This window comes from Pteropus vampyrus, unplaced genomic scaffold, assembly GCF_000151845.1.
Source record: "Pteropus vampyrus isolate Shadow unplaced genomic scaffold, Pvam_2.0 Scaffold3, whole genome shotgun sequence".
Taxonomy (NCBI): Eukaryota; Metazoa; Chordata; class Mammalia; order Chiroptera; family Pteropodidae; genus Pteropus; species Pteropus vampyrus.
In genome coordinates, this window is record NW_011888784.1 from 14,952,374 (window position 1) to 14,973,698 (window position 21,325).

General features: G+C 36.7%; 1 protein-coding gene across 5 annotated transcripts in view; it reads right to left on the bottom strand.

Moving 5' to 3' along the window:
* The window catches only part of MAPRE2 (microtubule associated protein RP/EB family member 2), a 136,155-nt gene that overhangs the window by 32,105 nt on the left and 82,725 nt on the right, over positions 1-21,325 (bottom strand). For all 5 annotated transcript variants that reach the window (XM_023531682.1, XM_023531670.1, XM_011361711.2 and 2 more), the window contains one exon: positions 674-819. In XM_023531682.1, coding sequence (XP_023387450.1) covers positions 674-819 — 146 coding nt within the window. The remainder of the gene's footprint in view (positions 1-673; positions 820-21,325) is intronic.

Genomic DNA, 21,325 nt, shown 5'->3' on the forward strand with positions numbered 1-21,325 from the left:
GTATTTGAATAGCAGGAAACATGAAAACTGAATGGACATTTTAGCAACAGTACTTTATGGGGGAGGGGGGTGGAAAGGACTCCAGTCTAATTCCACTTGTATCATTCTAAGACAAAATTATAAAATTCAAAGGGGAAAAAAGGACAATTGATAGACACTGACTGAGAATCTGAGCGTATGGACTATGCTGGACATTTATTTTCACATGCATTCCTCACTTTAACTTCATAACCACAGGGAAGGGGGTTTTAGTCCTATTTTACAGATGGGTAAACGCGGACTCAAAGGATTTAAATAACTTGCTGAGATTCAAACCCATTGTGCTTCCACTGTAATATGCTGTTTCTCCAAGAGAACGAACTATACAAAGAACCAAAGTGGCATCTGGCAAACATAAAAATTTGTCATTTGCAACGCTAAAACAGAATAATGTTTTAACATTTGTAATTCTTCTTATAGAGTTTTTAGTCTAATGGTTACAAGTTTAGAAATCTCCTTAAATAAAAACCTCACACAAATACGGAAAGTTTAGGTTGATGCCTTATGCTATGCGCAGACCCCAACCTACTGTTGAGATACCAAGACGTATCCCATTGACATTTTTTTTTTTTGGATTTTTGCATTCCTGCGCAAAAACAATTTTAAAGAAAGAAAATACAAGTTAGTTTCCTACCTTATCGACATTCATTCGCTTAAATGATGCTTGCAGAAGTTTAAAATTGTGAATATACTCATGCTCCAACTTTGCTTGAAATTTTACTTTCTTCAAACTAATGCAGCCTGGAAAGAGCATGTCCATGAACTGACAATAGGCCGCTCCTGGAAAGAGACAAGAAAAGTACGAGCGTGAGTCTGTCCCCAGGTACGAATGAGGATTGCTAGGCAGGAAGCAGCCGTCATCACTCCGAGCCCCCACGGCCATGTGTGCCCCTCTCCTCACAACCTCCTTGCCCACCGGGGCTGGGTGCGGGAAGGAAGGGGCAGAGCCTCAAGGTAGCTTCTGCCACTGCCCATTCCTAACCTTTGTAGTATTGATGTGTTCGCCAGAGCATCGCCAGGTTCCATGAACAATGAACACAACCTTATACTTTAATGACACGGAAATTAGGGTAAAACAACTCTTCTTAGGTTCTATCAAAAAAAAAAAAAGGAATGTATTTTTTTCTTCCATTTAGCTGCTACTTGTTCCAAGTCATCAAACGTAAGACAAAAATAGCAGAAAATTTATACATGAGGAAGCTTCTAAAGTTCTCATGAAATGTGTATTTCAAAAAAAAATGCACATATGCCCAAGCTGTTTTTTTTCCCCCATCTTATAAAATGACTTAGGTGAAACTATAACTAAGCCATTTAATTCCAAAAACTGTTGTACACCAATTTAATTCCAGTCCAGAGCAATGGGGTACCTATATTAACATGAAGGATGAAGACATGGAGACTCTGAAACTTATAGAAGTTCAGAGTCATGCTGTTTATGGCCGACAAATAAAAATAACAGAAATGTTCAATGAGTCCCCTGAGGAAATGGTCATAGAAAAAAGAGTTTATTAGCAAGTCTTCGATTTTTTTAATGAAGAACTCTGAGATCATGACAATTTTAACTAGAAAATCTTAGCCAGATCCTGTTCACTGATTCGTATCTTCTTTAAAGGCTAAAGGCATTCAGAAAAAGAAATTCAAAGCCAGAGGAAAGCCAGAGGAAAAGCAGTTGAGTGCCAAGAAGGGGAATAGGTGGCCATTTTTGTGTTTTCTTTTTCCTTCTTAGCTCCTCAAGATCTCGTGGTCTGTGTCTATAATTCACCAATGACAGGCCTTTCTGGAACACGAAGGGCTCTTTTCACCCTGAGGTGTCAAGGTTTCTGTGAGAAGCCTTTCATTCCACTCGGGCGATTTGACTTTACAAGGGAAGAACCCACTTGGTCTCTTATGTCAGATAGATGCCGAACACCCTTTACTGAGATGGGAATCCAAGATAAGAGGGAACCAAGTATCAGGGATCTAAGTGCTGCTAGAACAGGACATGGCGGGGCAACTTACTTATTACAGGCAAGAGCAGAAAACGATGAAACATAGGCCACAATAAGTATGTCCTACAGAATCTTTACATCTGCGATGCTTCCCCTTAGGTGTGAGTACCTTGAATGCTAACTAGCCAGCCTCTAGTCAAGCAGATGGGTTCTCTTAAAAATGAGGACCTTCCCTCCCGCAAAAACAAACCATCGGAGGAGGTAAGAGAAACATCATGATCTTGGGGGCGTGTTCTTATGGTCACTGTCCAATTACTCAGTTCTTCCTTTTGAAGTACCAACAGATGGAGTAAATTCTAATAGCCACTTTAACATTATTTTTACAGAAATGGGGATGTCTAAATACAATTATTTGCTCTTTCAAGAGTTACTTTCACTTTTGTAGAGTTTAGCATAAAATTTACCTATGGAGACCCAGATATCCATGCATTCTTACAAAGCAACCAACCAAATCACTTACTTTCCGAATTTAAAAATAACAGCTTTTGAAAAAAAAAAAAAAGAAATCCACCAAACTTCAATAGAGGGAGGACGGCAAGGAGGGAATGAGGAAAGAAGGCAGGCAGGCTTGTCTCTAGTCATCATCCAGAGAAAACCACTGTTTATGTTCTGGTATGTATTTGTTTTTAAATTTAATGGACCATGATTCCCTTTTTGAATCATGTACTTTTCTTTACTGACATTTTTGATGGCTTTCTGATTTTTATATCATGCTTAGCAACTTTCCCAAACCAAGATTACATAAATATTCACGTGTATTTTCTTCAAATACTTTTATGGTTTCAAGTTTTACATTTATATTCTGAATCCATGTGGAATTTATTTTGGTCTATGACATACAGGATGGTTCTAATTTTAGTTATTCCAAATGTTAGCGGAAATCTGTCATTTTTGGCTCCCTCGCATTTGGACACCCTCTTATCTGAGTTGATGCTACAGTTCCCTGCCTTCCACCACGGGAGTGAAAGTGGGCAGACATCCCTTTCCCTATCCCCAGTAGTAAAATGCTACCTTGTGACCTAGGCTCTGCATTTAGATGTTCCTGCCTCAGTCTCAGAGTCTTGAGGGAGAGACAGAAACATGGAGGGACCATTAGAATTTAGTCACGGTGGCAGTGGTAGGGTCTGGAATCCTGAAGCAGTGATAGCAACAAAGTGGCATCCTAACCATCCTAGCTCAGTGGCATAAGGCAGGCTCTGTTCCCATCTCCTTAGCATCATTTGGTTGCTGTCGTCTTCTGAGCTTGGTTTCCCATTGATGCTGGGTAACCCAATATCCTTCCTTAAAATTCATCTTCTACCAAACTTTCCAGGATTATTTTCTGCTATTTTTAAGTTGAAATACCAACTGATAAAGTTAGCTAGAGGTTGAACACCATATTTCACCAATGATCTATACTTTTCCCACTGAGAAGCAGTATCTTTACTATGTACTACCTTCCTAATACATGCATGTAGGTCTCTTTCTAGACTTTAATTTTTTTGTCTGTCCCGTTATTTAAATACAATTAATATGTATTACTATCTGTAGAATAATTTTCCCTCTCCTCTTTCTCAAAAATTCCTTAAATTTTATTCTGCATTTATTCTTTCCGTTATATATTTTAAATTTGTCATTCATGGCACATAGAAAATAAATTTTCTTTAAAAATTAGTCATTTACTATTTAATAAAAGAACTTTATTAAGATAATTCACATATCACAAAGTTCGACCTTTTAAAGTATAGTTAGTGGTTTTTAATATAGTCCTAGAATTGTGCATACATCACCACTATCTAATCCCAGAGGATTTTAAATTGCCCGCAAGAGAAACTCCATACCTATTAGCAGCCATTCTCTATTCTCTCCTCCCCGCAGGCCCTCGTAACCACTAATCTATTTTCTATCTCTCTGTATTTGCCCAATCTGGACATTTAAGGTAAATGGACTTATGAAGTATGTGGCCTGTGTCTGTTTTCTTTCACTTAGCAAAATCTTTCATGGTTCACCCATGTTGTGGTGTATATCAGAACTTCATAATCCTTTTTATAGTTGAATAATATTCCATTGTATGACTATATCACATTTTATTGATCCATTCAACAGGTGACAGACATTGGGTTGTTTTCACTTTTGGGCTATGGTGAACAATATTGCTGTGAACATTTGTGTACAAAGTTTTGCATGAACATAAGTTTTCAGTTCTCCTGGGACATACCTAGGAGTATAGCAATTCTATTTTGAGGAACTGCCAAATTGTTTTCCAAAGGATGTGCACCATTTTATATGCCCACCAGCAATACATGAGGGTTCCAATTTCTTCACATCTTCACCAACACTTATTGGCTAGCTCCTCGACTCTAGTCATCCCAGCAGGCATAAAGTGGTATCTCACTGTGGTTTTGATTTGACATCCCTAGTGACTAATAATATTTAATATCCTTTTCATATATTTTTGAGCCATTGTGTATGTTCTTTGGAGAAATGTTTATGTAAATCCTTCGCCCAGTTTTAAATTGGGTTATTTTCTTGGTAAATTGTAAGAATCCTTTCTACATTCTAGATATGCCTCTTATCAGATATGTGATTTGCGAGTATTTTCTTCTGTTCTGTGGATTGTCTTTTTACTTCTTTATGGCATCCTATGCAGCACAAAAGTTTTAAATTTTGATGAAGTAAAGTTTACCAATTTTTTCTTCTGTCACATCTAAAAAGCCATTGCCTAATCCAAGGTCATGATTTACAGCTACATTTTCTTTTAAAAGTTGTAGTTTTAGTTCTTAATTTAGGTCATAATCTATTTTGAATTAATTTTTGTAAATGGTATGAGGTTTGGGTCCAACTTCATTATTTTGCATTTGACTATTCAGTTGTCCTTGCACGATCTGTTAAAAAGACAACTCTTTCCATCATTTAATTGTCTTGGCGCTTTTGTTGAAAATCGATTAACTACAAATGTATGGGTTTATTAATTCTAATCCATCTATATGTCTATCCTTATGCTAGTAACATACTGTCTTGATTACTCTGGAGTCAGTTTTGAAATCAAAAGTACAAGTCTTCCAATTTCTTCTTCCTTTTCATGACTGTTTCAGCTATCTTGGGTCCCTTGCATTTCAACATTAATATTAGGATTAGGTTGTCAATTTATATAAAAAAGGCAGCTGAGATGACAACACTCCCATAATTAATTTCTAGAGTCAATTTTAAGTCTTCCAATCCATGAACATGGGTTCTCTTTCCACTTATTTCTTTCAATGATGTTTTAAAGTTTTCAGTACATAGATCTCGCATTTCTTTTATTACTATATTATTGTCTTTAATGCTAACGTAAGTGGAATTGTATTCCTAATTTTATTTTTGGATTGTTCACTGTTAAAGCACAGAAATATGATTGATTTTTAGATATTCATTATATCTTGCAACCTTATTTCATTTACTAGTTATAATAGTTTTCTGGGGGGTTTCTTAAGATTTTCCACATACAAGATCATGACAAATAGTTTCACGTCTTCCTTTCCAAATTGAATGCCTCTCATTTCTTCCTCTTGTCTAACAGCCTTGGCTAGAACCTCTAGTACAATGTTGAAATAAGTGCTCAGCGTGGACATTCGTGCCTCATTCCAGGTCTTAGGGGGATCTAGTATTTCACTGCCTAGGATGATGTTAGCTGTGGATTTTTCACAGACAGCATTATCAGGTTGAGGAGGTTTCCTTCTCTTTCTAGTTTGTTCAGTGTTATCATGAAAGCGTACTGAATTTTATCAAATGCTTTCTACTGAGATTAACATATGGCTTTTGTCTTTTATTCTGTTAATATGGTGTATTATCTTGGTTGCTCTTCATATGTTAAAGCAACGTTGCATTAATTCCATTTGAGCATGATATATAATCCTTTTTATATGTTGCCAGATTTATTCTGCTAGTATTTCGTTGAAGATTTTTGTCTCTATATTCATAAGAGATAGTAGTCTGTAGTTTTCATATATTTTTATTTGGTTTTGGTATCAAGGCAATACTGGCCTCAGAAAGAGCTGCAAGTATTCCCTCCTTTTGTTTTTTGGAAAAGTATATTAAGGACTAGTGTTAATCAACCAAATTTAAGCATTTGGTACATTTCACCACTGAAGTCATCTGGGCCCAGATTTTCTTAGTGGGAATTAAAAAAAAACTACTAATTCAATCTCTTGTTATATAGGTCTATTCAGAATTTCTACCTTTTCTTAAATTTTAGTATTTTATGTCTTTCTAGGTGGTTATCCATCTAGGTTATTGAAAATTATTGATTTTAAATACTGATTTCATAACTCATGAATTATAACAAATTTTCAGTTTCTTTTTGGTTTCCTGGAGAGAAACATAATGCATAAAATGATACATCTGTTGTACTATATATGTATATATATTTACATATATATTTTTTCTTTAATATGCTTGTCTTCTAAGTCTGTTATTGGCCACTGATTTATGATACTAAGAAAATACTCTTCTATTTTAAGGTTTATCAGGAGTTTTTATCAGGAAGGGATACTGAGTTTTATCAACTACCTTTTCAACCACCTTAGAGATTAAAAAAAAAGTTTCTTTCTTTGAGCTATTAATATGATCAATCATATTCACTGATTTCTTAATGTTAAATCATCTTTGCATTCCTGAAGTAAGTCCTACTTGGTGATGTTTACTAAGTTTTCACTATGGTACTGGTTTAGATTCACAAATACTTTGTGATTTTTGCACCTATACTAACTGCATAATTTACTACCTATAAGCTCTGGGCTTTTCACACCTTCTCTATACATTTCAGAATCAAATGAACATCATATAAGAAAATACTCTTTTTCAATAAAGAAAGTAGAAAGGGTAGATCATATTAGCATTTTCCAATAAATGGTATATTACATGGTCTTTTAGGTATAATATAATATGTCATATTTTCTGGAGTCAAAGGAATCCTTGAGAATTTTTAAGAAATATCTTATTGACTTTGGGAGCTCTGCTGAAGATTTATTGCTATTGCCCCTGGGGCATGCCCATTTGAGCATTTTCAACTCTGCTTCTCTAATCTCTAGTACTTGAGAGACGTAATGAAAAGGGTACCCTGAAATTAATTTTTGCTACTCAGAACATCATCAAGGATTCTTGTTGGGGCAGGAAACCATACTAAGGCATCACCAGAACAAGGCTGTTGTCTTCCGATTCCTATTGAAGGTCAACCCTATGTTTGTACTCTAAATCACATCTCCTCTCACCTTCTCATCGATGTCACTCCTGCAACTATCCTCACTCACTCTTGCAATGCCAATTTTTCTCTGAATTGGTTCTTCTGAAAGCATGCAAACATGCTCTAGTATAATCTGGCTCTGACAAAATAAAAAACCTTCCTTAATTCCATTTCATCCTTTAGCTACTGACCATTTAACTCCTCCTATACACAGCAAAACTTGAGAAAATTGTCCCTATTTTCATTGTTTTATCTACAATTCAAATCAATTCAACTGTCTTCCAATCTTACCATGTTCTGGTCAAGCCATCGATAGTTCTCTGTTACAGAATCTAACAGTCACTTTTCTTTCTTTATCCAACTCAACCTCTGAATAGTATTTAGCTCCTTTACCCATTCCCTCCTTCTTTAAATTCTGTATTTTCTTCTGTACTCAGATAAACTGGGCACCAACTGGAAAGTTCAGAAATCATTGCCATTGTCCTGGATTTCTAGACAGCCAAAAATAAGAATGTTCCTCACTGACAGGTGTGCAGAATTTTGGGTCATTTCATTAACCTTGCAAGACTGTGGCCGATAGTTTACACCAATCCCACTTTCGTCAAATTATGCCAAGGTTGCCATTATTCAGATCATGGACCACCCCTTGCTAAAGATACTAAAGTGGTTTCCTACGAAAACAGCACAAAGTCTAAACTCTTTCCCTGGCCCTCAGTCCTCTGTCCACCTCTCCCCTGCCTAACTTCACTTCGGGAAGCTCCCTTCACACTGGCTTCCTTGTTGTTCCTAGAACACTTCAGGTCTGTTCCTGCTTTAGGACATTCACACAGGCTGTTTCCTCTCAGACTTCACATTCTTCTTGCCATTCAGATCAAAGCTTGGATGTCACCTCCTCCAGCCCTCCCTTACCATGCCATCTGAAGTGGTTCTATAGTCACTCTTCATCACCTCATCCTGTTTTATGTCTGGTATTTTATTGTTAATTCTTATGTTGATTTGTGGTTTAGCTTCCCTCAGTGGAATGCAGATTTTAAGAAAGCTTGAACTTATCTGTCTTGGTCCCCTCTGTATCCAAGCCTTGAACCTGGCAAAGCGTGGGCTTCAATAAATATCTGCTATAATGAATGAAGCCCTACAGGATGGAGCAGCTGAACCACAACAAAGGCTGGTAAATAATAAATTCTAATGTTACCAAAGTCCCAAATAATAGGTATTACTCGAAGAGTTGCTGTATATTCTTTTAAGAATTGATAGAGTATAAATAAATTCACACACACACACACACACACACACACACACACCCTAATGAAAACAAGAACCACTCCAGAAACCAAGTCTGCAGAAAAAAGATAAGCTTCAAAAGGCTAAATATAACACACTTAAATAAAAGCAATCCAAATGTACAATGCTGTGCCACCAAGAGATTAATTACGATGGGCTATGCTCTGAGCCCATCAATTCAAGGTGCTACTGCAGTTATGAAGGTCAACAGAATTCTGGACATGATCAGGCAATAAGTATAAGAAAGGAAAATATTCTGTCTTTGCACAGTGCCATGCGACGTCCACACTTACAGCCCCAAGAATGCCTGCAGTTGTTATATGTCGAAATTGACATAATGAAACTGAAAAGTCTGGGGGAAAGAAATCTAAACCAAACAGGTAGGGCACTGTATGAAGGCAGAAGTCTAAAATGAATATCCATACTCAAACAATTCAGGGATTTATGATTTAAGGCTATGAAATCATGAAAAGGATAAGACAATCTCATTTTTTACCAGATCTCAGGGGTGCAACAGAATAATATCAGGATAAATGGACATTTTTAAAAGGAAATTTTCATGTAACAAAAAGGAAACCTTAGTAATAATAAATTTCCAGAATATATTATACCAACAGATATAAGAAATGAAAACACCCACATTTGTGTAAGATCTGTGAAAGCTTTCATATATGTTTTTAATATTCTGAACTCCACAGAGGTAAAGTATTTTTATTATCATCACCCTATTTTACAGATTTGGGAACAAGGCTCAGCTAAATACGTAACAGAAGCGAAATTTAAACTCGGATCTGAACTTCAATTTTTAAAAAAATTTCCTTTTCTGTATGCTGCTTCTAGGAGATAATAAGTTGAAAAGTCAAAGTGTCAAAGAAAGGTTAGAAAATTTCCTAGATTATAAGGAGTTACAAAGGAAACTGCAAGAGAACATATAAATCTTGCAAACTGATGTCAGCGGCATCGGCTTTACCTTTCCTACTCACAGCAGAATCTTGGAATAGATAGTTCATCTGCTCCAAAGTCACGATTTTATATTTTAGTATATATACTTACAAAAATTTCATTTTACATATGTATATGATGTATATATAAAAAATATGCATTTCATCTCCCCTCCCCCTTCTCTCTCTCTACACACGCACGCACACATGCTATATATATATATATATATATATATATATATATATATATTATTGCTGTCAAAATCTCACAGCACTTTCCCAGAAATGTGACATAATCTGTGGAGAAAGACATGAAGCTATACTGGGTTCTGCCAGTTACTCAAACTGCCCATCTGAATTTTTCACAGGCCAAGGAGTTATTATACAGATCTACCTATATCATTGAAGGACTTAGTTACAATTTTCCACAACCTTATTTGGTACTGATGAAGGGTCAGAAAAAAAGGAGGACAACCTTAATTTACTGGACACATCTATGCAATTATTCCTTTCATTACAGGAATCTCATTACGTGTAAATAATTTGTAATAAAGCTATTCTCTCTACTAATATCAATGAAGACCAGAAAGAGGGGTGGGGAAGGAGAACCAGACTGTTGGTCCTTGGATCTTAGCCTTAATCATCTTGAATGAACTGTGCCATGTCATCAGACCCTTCTAAGCCAGCAGTATTCCTATCTGCAAAACATCAGGTCTAGAGAGATCTCTGAGCTAAAATTAGATGATTCTCTAATTCTCAGTCTGTCACCAACTTCTCTTTTAAGGGATACTTGATATTTCTGCTAATGAGAAGATAATGCTTCAACCTCATATGACTAGGACTTTTTGCCAGTGCTCTTGCTTCTAGCCTTGACCATCTTTTATCCTGCTTGCTATCAGAGACTCAAGTACACAGCTGTACCTGAAGTGTGACTCCCAGGGGCACCCACCCACTCACGCCCTTTCCAGATTACAGATCTGGTGATCCTATCTTCCATATACTCCTCTTGGAGATCTTGATATTTATATACTCAGCAACATAACCATATTTTCTGTCATCTTCAGTAGTTGAATATTAACTTTCATATTAGAAATATCTTTCATATTAGAATTAGAATTTAATTGAATATTAAATAGCTTTCATATTAATTACAAAATCATTCCAGCTCTATTTTTGCTTTCGGCCCTGTCTTTCCTTGAACTGATCTTACTGCAGAAATTGCATCTTGTTACCAAGGCCCAAACCTCACGCTGAAGGCAGCATTCCCCTTTGGGAAATCAGGGCTTCCTAGCAAGGGAAGTGAAATGGCAAAACACTGGGTTACCTATTTCCAATACATCAGCAGAAATCTCCCCATCTACAGAAACAGAAGGCGCGAAGAGCTTAATAGCAATTGGGAAATAATGCTTCGAAACAACAATATTTTAAAGGAATCTAAAATGCTAAACTTTGACTGCATTTTTCTAATCCAACAAAAATATGATGAAATAGTAGTAGCTGTGTGTTGTTTTTATAGGCATCTTTCACATCCCTGGCATGAAGAGCAGCTTGATAGCTTCAGTTACCACAGTATTATTTAACTCCGTTAAAGTGGACTTAGGACACTGTCAACTTCACCTGCCCCGAGTCACAAAAGCAAAAAGAAAGATCTAGAGTTCAGAAATCTGGTTTCTACTGAGCTTGTTCCAGGCAATTCCCACGGTCCTCAACTGAGCTTGGAGTTATGTCAGAAACTTTTAATTCAGATTTTAAATAAGACCCAAAGACAAGTAGCTTTCAAACTGATTCCATGAGGAAGAAAAGGAGTAGTAACCAGCAGGAAGATTTCAGCTCCCGCAGATGCAGACAGAGAAGGCTGATGGGAATTGTGCAGTGCTGAAAAGCACCCCATCCTTGCCCTAGAGTGAGCTGTCAAAAAACATTTTCATCTCCTTTCCTTTATAGAAAAAGAAATAAGCCAGCAATCATTATTCAAGCAGACGGATTTTTAAGAGTATCAGCAGATATATTAAAAGGCCTTGTCATACCCTGTGGTTGGGCTTTCATCTGATATATGTGTTCAGGTTCTTACTAATTCATATGATATAAAACCTTTTTAAGAATCTTATAAGGTTGCAGTAAATTGCAGTTAAAGGCACCAACAGTCTTCTGTTTATAACCTGCTTTCAAGAACCAAGAATACTTTTTAAAAAGCAATGTTGCCTTTAAACAGATTTTTATTAAGAAACTTGCAGAACAATGTTAAAAGTGAGAACTGCTGTAGAGAAAAATGATCAGATATTAAGATCAGTGTACTGACTTGATTTAAATATGCTTCTTCATCAAAAAATCATGAAAGAATGAAGACTATTTTCCTCTATCTTTCTAAAGGAAATTTCGACATAGTAAAAATCTGCATACAGATAGCCCTTAAGTGTTAGGTATTAATATGTTTATTAAAAAGTAAATTTTAGAGAAATAACTAGATTATGATAAAAATGCATAATTCTCAAGAGGGCTGATATATTAAGAGTGGTATTTGTGAAAATAATTTACATAGAAATTAACTATAATTCTGAGTTGAGACCTAGGACATAAAGAACAACACCAAAGTATAAATAAACTATTTACAGTTTGTTTTATTCAACTAAATCATAATTACCCTGTAACTTGTCATCTTGCATTTTAATGCTTTAGGAAGAAACTCAAATCTGCCTGTTGATACAGAAAAAGATTCAGCCAATTGAAAGAATAAAGAAATGGCAGGTGAAGAATTATCTTGTTGGTTTGGAAGGTTTCATCTACTAATTGACGACCAGAGTTGGGTGCTCGGTTTCACTTCTAGTTTCTAACGACAGTGATGTCCTTTAGGGTAATGTGCTCATCGAATTTTACCAAAACCAGCTGTCTGATATACCCAGCTTTGTATAAGATTTGGTTTCTACATGGGAACTGAGAATGAAGGAAGTGGGAGAGGCTCTTGGAGCACAGGCAGGAATGATGTGCAGGACAAAACGTCACTGGCTTCCACGGAGTCTGATACTGAAACTGGCAACGAGATGTCCCAAAGGCTGAAGTTCGAGAATAGGGCTCAAGTTAGAATTTGGCATTCCAGATAGAGGAGAAAGAGGAGGCACAAAAGCCTTTATTACAAATGAAAATCAAGTTAGAAAGTTGCATATGAAACCCATTCTGAAGGGGTCAGTTTTCTTATTAGGGTCATCAAAATAGAAAGTTCTGGAAAACTGCAATATCAGGAGATATAGTTTCTCTGTGTACACCCATATTTTCACACAGTTGTTTGTATTACCCTCCTCTACTTTAATGGACAAATATTTTTTCAAAGTGTTGAAATTACATGATTGACTTTGTAAAAAGGGAAGATTTAAGAAAAGCTTGAGTAGGGGGTAAGAATCTGAAAAGATGGGAGATTTGCTATCTAATTTTTGTGTTTACAGGTCACTGCTAAAGAAATGCCCATCTGTAGGTGTTATAGAGGGACATCATTTTGCATATTAATCAATGAAAAACCAATACGCAAATACTTACTGAGGAATACAATTTTACTCTTAAAGAACCCAGGAATTTAGTTTTGAGAAACGAGAGAAAAACACATGAGAAAACCAACAAAAGAGCAAAACAACTATAAGTGACAAACTCTATGGCAAAGACACATAGCATTTACTAATAGAGTCAGTCCGAAATTTTGCCCAATTAAAAATCCAAAAAGGAGTAATCAGTATTATCAAACAGATAAAGTTAAGTCAAACTTGTATTATCACGTCCAGTTTCTGAGGAGCTTAACCTCTACTGTTAAGGTTACAGGTATTCAATGACCCTAAGACTTTGCAGAGCTCTGAAAACTGAAGAGGGAGAGCTCGCATCTTGTTGAGGGTGATGAGGAAGAACAGGCTGGAAGGTGGCACTGGAGATGGCCCTCAGAGGAGGCATTCCAAGCAAAGATAGAGAATTAGAACATTTGGTGAAAGATGAGTTTGAACGAATGTAGGCTATGGGTGGTGATGGGGTAATGGGGAGAGATGCTGGAAAGATGCGTTCGCATGAGATTACTAATGACTTAAAAAAAACAGGAAAAAAGCTTTATTTAATTTGGTAGGTAGTAAGGAGCCAATGGTTATTTCTGGGCACAGTGTCTTTAGAGAGAGAGAGTGCCTAATATATGACACTTTAATGCTCCAATTTTAAGAACATATCTATTTTAAGGACAAATGTGATTAAAGGTAAGAAACCTAAAGCTTATATACTTTTTCCAGTTTCTCAGGGAATTTCTACGGAATCATTGCCTATATTATTCTATCAACAGTTCTATATGCTAGGCCATTAAGTAAACTCCAAGCATCATAGCTGATGAAGAGGCTTTTAGCATAATGTAAGATGTAATGGTATAAACTGACCAGCACAAACCCGTAGTCGGTTTCTACACAATGAACCACTTTTCCGGCTTGTTCTTTTTTTGTGGCAGAGGTCGCTGGCCCTGGGACTGGGGACTGGAAGTTCCAGAGTTCTTCCCAGAGCTAAGCTACCTCACCTGCTCTCCAAGGCCTGCAGGTGAGGGCTCTTTACTTACTGCCACTCTCTACCTAAATCCAGTCCGCCAGCACTCACAATACCAATAACATCCTCTACTTTCCAGAAGCGAGCACTCTCTCCCCACAGCTCCCTAAGAAGAGGCCTACTGGCCAGAGAAAGCCCAGAAGGCCAGGAGTAGTCCCAAAGGAAGCCTCGTGCTATTACAGAGAAACACCACATAACATCATGCAGGACGGGAAACCTAAGAGAGTATTTTTCTACAATGAATTGCCTTCTTTATATTTCACAGGTTAATTCCAGAACACTTTGCTTTTCTAAGCACAATTCTAGTATTAGGAGGAAGCCAAATTAGTATGAGAAATGTACAAGTATTTATCTCAGGGATTCAATCATATGAGTGCGGAAGAAATAAAAGGAGAATGAAATTTAATTTTAGTTAAAAAGAAAAAGAAAAAGGACAGGAGTTGGTTTTCTTTTTTAAAAGTGGATTTAAACACAATTATGTGTAATTTTGAAACTGACATACTCATTTTCATTAAAATTTGGCTCTTTCTTCAGTTTTCTAAAGTTCTTCCATGAATTGCCATACAAATGTAATCCAGAAGAAACGAAAGTGGAGAGTGATCCTCCTTAAGGAGAATGCTGAGAAGCTGCAGGATATTGTGATGGCGTGTTTCACATTTACACGGTTCTTATTCTCAAATAACTCGATCATAAACGCTTATGTGTGTTAATACTTGGGTAATAACAAACCCTGGGAAGAGAGAGAACAAAAAGAGAGGTAACTTGCAATCTGCCAGAATTACGTAATGGTGACAGGGCAGAAAAACACCAATCTCCAGAGTGATGGTTATTTTAAGAATTGCCAAGCAATTCAATTATTATTTCCAGGTACGCCATTCTAACATGCCCAAGCATTTGACAATGACTTCTGACACTCCTTTTTTTATGGTGTCTACATGGCTGATAAACTGTAAATTTCAAAAAAAAAAAAAACAATTCAGAAAAAAAGTAGGCTAGAAAAAATGTTTTCCCTTAAAGAACAGCAGAACTGGATCCTCTTAGTTGTGCACGAACTGGATGGCCTACTAATGTTTCAGATATTCCCATGCATGGCCAGTTATATGCTGTCTGATGGTGACGCAGGTTACACATCTACTTTTGTCTAGGGACCTAGTTCCACCTTTGTTTTGTACTTGGGGAAGCTGAGAAAAAAAAAACAAAAAACTGAATGCTCTGGATACAAATGTGTCAAGGACAACTTTGGTAGTAAAAGAATGGGTCCTAACTGGGTATAATCTGTATTATTTTTTTGTATATAGCTATATCCCCAGATCCTAGCCTATCATCTGACATATCGTAGGCACTCAGTCAATATCCGCTGACTTCAGGACTACATAAAACAATATGCTAGATAGAACATCAAATCGATATCTAAATAACTTTACTCAAAATCTCCATCTTCCTTTTCTTGGCCCCAATCTTATTCTAGTTTGAACAACATTTCAATTAAATTCCACTTCATTAGTAAAATTTATTACCCATGCATGGCTGCTTGGCCAAAGACCCAAACAAGGCGAACACAAGAAGCTTTTCTTGACTAAAATAATCTTTCCTTTCTTTGAATGCTACAGCAGTTATTAGACGATACATTACTGTCCTGCTGTCTTGCATCCTAATGTTTGAGTCTTATGCATACACGTACACATGTAAAACACTGCACCCTCTCTCTGCCCTGCTCAAACATTTCCTCCTTAAAATGTCCTTTTGCCACCTTTTACACATAAATAGAAATTTCTCACTCTTTAAAGGTTAGCCTAAACATCAACACCTCTGTGAAGTTTTTTGGTTCCTAGTGCAGAATTAACTGTTTCACTGCAATGTCTATGGGAGCCCCAAAAGCAGTATGACTTGCATTTTAATTAGTTATCCCTCTTAGGTGATCGGTGAATAACTCTTCAAGACTGGGGTTGGTGACCACTTCATCTTTCTACTGTGCTAGCACAACTTATGACTGTATAAAGCATTGGTGCTCTAGAATTTCTACGTGGAAAAGGTTTAGGAACTGCCACCTGGCTGGAGTTGGGAAATGGATATGGGAATAAGGAGATAGAAGTGGATGGGAAATGGATGACTATTCTTAAATGTTGCATTAATGCATGTCCCATGATGTGAGATTAAGAAAACATCAACTTCTCATATTAAAGGAGCTGGAGAAGTACTGATGGAGGCTCTCAGCATAGCCACTGCAGTACAGGTTCACTGAACTCATTTAAATACATGGAAAACAGTTAATACCTTGAGGTATAAATCTTTTGTGGGACCAGGCTTATTACAAAACTATCCTAGAAGTTGTTTTATTTTTCTCAATAGCACAGGAAGAAGGAAATGAGAATGTGGAGTCCTGTCAGGTACAAGTGTTTTAAAGCAGGCCTTGGTTCAACGTAAAGAAAGGGCCACATTCTTGGGCTTCCAATGGTGGATCACGCACACATGTACAGGTGTGTGTCTATTATAAGGAATCATTATTCTGGTTATTGTTTCACTCACTAGAAACTACTGATAAATTGAACAGCTCTTCCAAAGCAGGTGGTGAAATCTCAGAACCACCTCGTCTTGCTTAGAGGGAAAAAGTTGAGAGCAGGGAGGGAGCAAGGGGAACAGGCAGAGAGATGAGGCTCTCCCAGCCCACCCCGAGTAGGTAGAACAAGGAAGAATTTTATAAGACTGGGAACAAACGCCTGTGTTTTTCTACTAGTGTCTCGCTATCTTTGGTAAGAAAGTTCTTGATGATGGTACCACTGGGTTGTGCCCTTGTCATTCATAGGATAATTATCAGGTGTGTCCCATTTCTTTATAGAATGTAATTTACAGGATGGTGATCTGGATTTCTTTTCTAATGCCCATTTCTACAAGCGATGTTCAATGGATTCCTGATAAATGTAGAAAAAACCAGAAACACACATACACACAGTGTCTCCTCTATCACATCCGCGGCTAGCATACATATAGCAAGGAGAGCACAAGGATGCACAAGGAGACCTCAATCTAGAAACAGCTGCGAACACTTGCTTCTCTGAGCTTTTATCCTCTTCTATAAAATAGGATAAAAAAATCCGATTCTTCCACACGGGGTTGTCATAACAATTAAAATAAATGATATATATAAAAGCACACTGAAAAAGGTAAGGAGAGATAAATAAAAGTTGAGGCATTATGACATCATTATGCCTCTAAAGTATAAAACTATGTATTATGTGCCTGGTTAAAATAATCAGAGCTATAAAAATGAACTGGCTTTAATTGGATTGTTTCAGATATGAAATATGAATTTCCAAAATGTGTGTTTTAGATTCAAAGGGCAAAGAACCAAAGAACAAAATGAGGTCCTTGGCCTCCCACCAGTAAAGAAAGGGTAGGAACACATTCCTAAGATCCTCCAGTTTATCTGTTGAAAAACATTTGAGGGTTTTTCCAGTCCTTAAGTCTTTCCCCAGATAAATATACGAGGTGCTTAAGTAATCGTAAATTCATTTATAAAAGGAAATGACTATTTCTCCCCAATTTTATAGTCTTCCTGTTAAAGTCTTTAGAAGATTAAAACTGATAAGGAGAAAAGAAAAAAATAGCAACAAGAACACAAAAACATATCCATCATGTAAAGTAACTGACATCTTTAGAAAAATAAAAATAACTTACAATATGTTGCAACATACATTTTTTTCTTGTTAAGATACTTTTTTTTTTTTGGAGATGGTAAATGACTTCGAAATAAACATATAATATGCTTTAAAAGGAAGCATCTTATTATAAAACAAAGACGAAATCAGGAGAGGGGGCTCTAAAGGTTTCTGAAATTAGAATTATGAATTACAAATGAGTCTTAAATCCACTACATCCTTGGGCTCCAGCCCTGTTTCCTACACCCTTCACTAAGATTCCTGGGGCCAAGGAGTCACGGATCCAGGCAGTAAAGCTAATCGAGTCTCAATGCTGGGGCTTCAGAGGTTCATTCATTGGCCTAAGCCCTATACTCTCATCAGTATCACCCTCATCACTTAGATCCACCTGTACTTGTTCTGATGACCTACCCATGGTACAAAACAGTTCTCACAGATTCACAACCACAAACCCATCCACGGTTTTTGAGCATATAAAACTCAGCAGAGTCTTACTATAGTAGATTAGAAGAAAAAGAACCTGAACCCAAGGGGAAATTGTGTGACAGAGTTTGTGAATTAGTGATATACTTACTAAGAACCCTGAAGACTGGAATTGTCCCAGCTAAGGGAAAATAACAATAGATGAAAGTCTAGGATTTAACTAAGAGCACTGCTTTGTACAAATTCCTACAATTTCTAAATTTTGGGCATCTTAGACAACCATTAGTTTAAGTTTCTAATAATATGTCATCATCTGTTGCATTTCTCCCAAAGAAATGAACAATTCTATAGATTCCAAAGAATACCTTACATGTATGCAGTTGCTTCAAAGAGAGTAAAAACGACTTTCATATACTCATGATGAGATCACCAGGAAAAACTCTTTACATTTTTCTTAGAGAAGACAACATGCTTCATATATTTAAGGGCTATATCTAATAAAACATATTATCCTAGTTACTGATATCCCATCTGACTCAAGAGTGAGAATTTTTTTTTGCATTTTGACATTTAAAAATTAAATTTATAGGGGTGACACTGGTTAATAAAAGCACATAGGCTTCAAGTGTGCAATTCAATAATACATCACATGTGTATTGCATTGTGTATCCACCGCCCAAAGTTACATTTCCTTCCATCACCTTATATGTATAACCCCCCTATCTACTTCCCCTTCTCCTACCCTCTGGTAACCACTAAACTATTGTCCATGTCCACAAGTCTCTGCCTGTCATGTTGTTGCTTTCAGTTTTATATCTCACTTACGAGTGAAATCATACAGCTTTCAATTTTTTCTGTCTGACTTATTTTGCTTAGCACGATAATCTCAAGATCCATCCCCATTGTCGCAATTGGCAGTATTTCATCTTTTCTCATGGCTGAGTAATATTCCATTGTATAATGAATTGCTGCTTTATCTCATTATCTATCAAAGAACGCTTTGGTTATTTCCATGTCTTGGCCACTGTGAATAATACTGCTATGAACATCAGGGTGCACATATCTTTGCAGATAAATGTTTTCAAGTTTTCTGGGTAGATACTCAGAAGAGGGATTGCTGGGTCATACAGTATTTCTATTTTTAATTTTCTGAGGAACCTCCATACTGTTTTCCATAGCAGCTGTACCAATTTACATTCCAGTGCATAAGGGTTCCTTTTTGTCCACAACCTCTCTAACACCTGTTATTGTCTTATTGATGATAGCCATTCTAACAGGTGTGAGGTGGTATCTCATGGTGGTTTTGATTTGCATTACCCTAATAGCTAGTGAGGTTGAGCCTTTTTTCCTATGTCTGTTGGTCATTTGTATGTCTTCTTGGGAGAAGTGTCTGTTCAGGTCTTCTGCCCATTTATTAATTGGATTATTATTTTTGTTGTTGAGTTGTATGAGTTCTCTGTATATTTTGGATATTAGGCCTTATCAGGTGTTGTTTGCAAATATCTTCTCCCATTCAGATGGCTGCCTCTGTGTCTTCTTGATGGCTTCTTTGGCTGTGCAGAGCTTTTTAATTTGATATAGTCCCATTCGTTTATTTTTGCTTTTACTTGCTTTGCCTTTGAAGTCAAATTCATAAAATCTTCTCTAAGTTCAAGGTCACCGAGTTTAGTACTTGTTTTTTTCTATGCAATTTATTGTTTCAAGTCTTATATTCAGATCTTTGATCAACAGGGAGGATTTCTGGGGTGTTTTCCAAACTATGGCAATTCTAAGTCATCCAGCCAGTACTAAGCCACTCCAAAAGAATATGAATGAAGGTCTTTCTCCACAAGCTCCCCATGTCTCACCCCCTCCCTCCTTTGTATGCTCAAAGTTTTTGCAAAATAGAACTAACCACAATGTGGTCTCTAGTCTTTTGTAGGACAGTACCCTGCTGTACTGAGCTCTTAGAAAACAGTACTGAGCTCTTAGAACCCAGTTTTATTTATCTGGGTTCTTAGGGCCTAGCTCAAAGAACACCTCAAAACATGTATGTTAAATAAAACTAAATTGATTATCAGAACTGACTACAGTAATGAGATAGATGAAGATGTGACTGATTACTTTCAAAGATATATCATCCATATACATTGATAAATGAGGGCTAATGCATACACACTTTTTCCCAATGGTATTTAGCATTACAAAATGCAGTAAAAACAAAACCACCATTTTACATTTATTTTCAGCAACAAAGTATCAAAATATATGTAAATAAATACATTTAGAAGGAAAAAATGACTGTATTCTGTATTCTGCACATTAGTTGAAACACCGGAGTAGATTGCCCACTACGGCCAACTGAAATTGAGGCTGGCCCCTTTCCTTCCCCCATTATCCAACTCATTTTCTGCCTCCTTGTTCTGCAATTAGTTAGTATGCTGAGATCACGAAAACTGATTTTAAAATGAGAGAGAAAAACTGTCAGCAAGAAACAAAAAAACACTCTCTCCATAATACATCGCAAACAAATATTCTATTATAATACAATTACATCTCTAACAACAGTAACACAATCCAAGATGACTGAATTTTTTTTACAGCAAATAATAGTCTATGATTTTATAAAGCTTAGTACGTAAGCTCTTGAGCTTAACAGATACTGATGAAATATCCTTACTTGGTTTCAGTTCAAGAGAGCCAACAAGAGAAGGTCTACTAAATTTAGACTGAGCTGATTTCATCACTAACCTGCCCTCCTGACAGAGGTCTCTGCAGACAGAAAAAAGAAGGCATAAGGACAGCACACTAGGATGGGAGTGGCCTATTTAACAGGCCCATATTGCAATAAAAAATGGTGACGAGACTGCTCTGCTGGGCTCAGTGCCCTTGTAACTACAGGTCCCCAGTAAGGCTGACAGCCACACCTTTGTGGACCTTAATTACTGTAAAGCCTAGACCCTTTCAGGGAGCCATCAAGGACCCGCAATTGTAAACGTGACTACAATGACTACCATATGATCAGCCAGATTCAGAAGTTTTCCTGGAAGAAGAAAATACCAGAAACTTGATCTAACACAAAGCTTGAAACAATTTTGAAAAGCACAAATTGAAATGGAATCAGATCCTGACCATTTTGTCTTTTTTTTTTTTTTTTTTAAAGAGAGTCAACAAAATATCTAAACTTTCCATCTAAAAAAATGGTTTAATTTGAATGACATTTCATTAAAATACTAAAATGCTCAGGAAAACAACTGAGCTGTT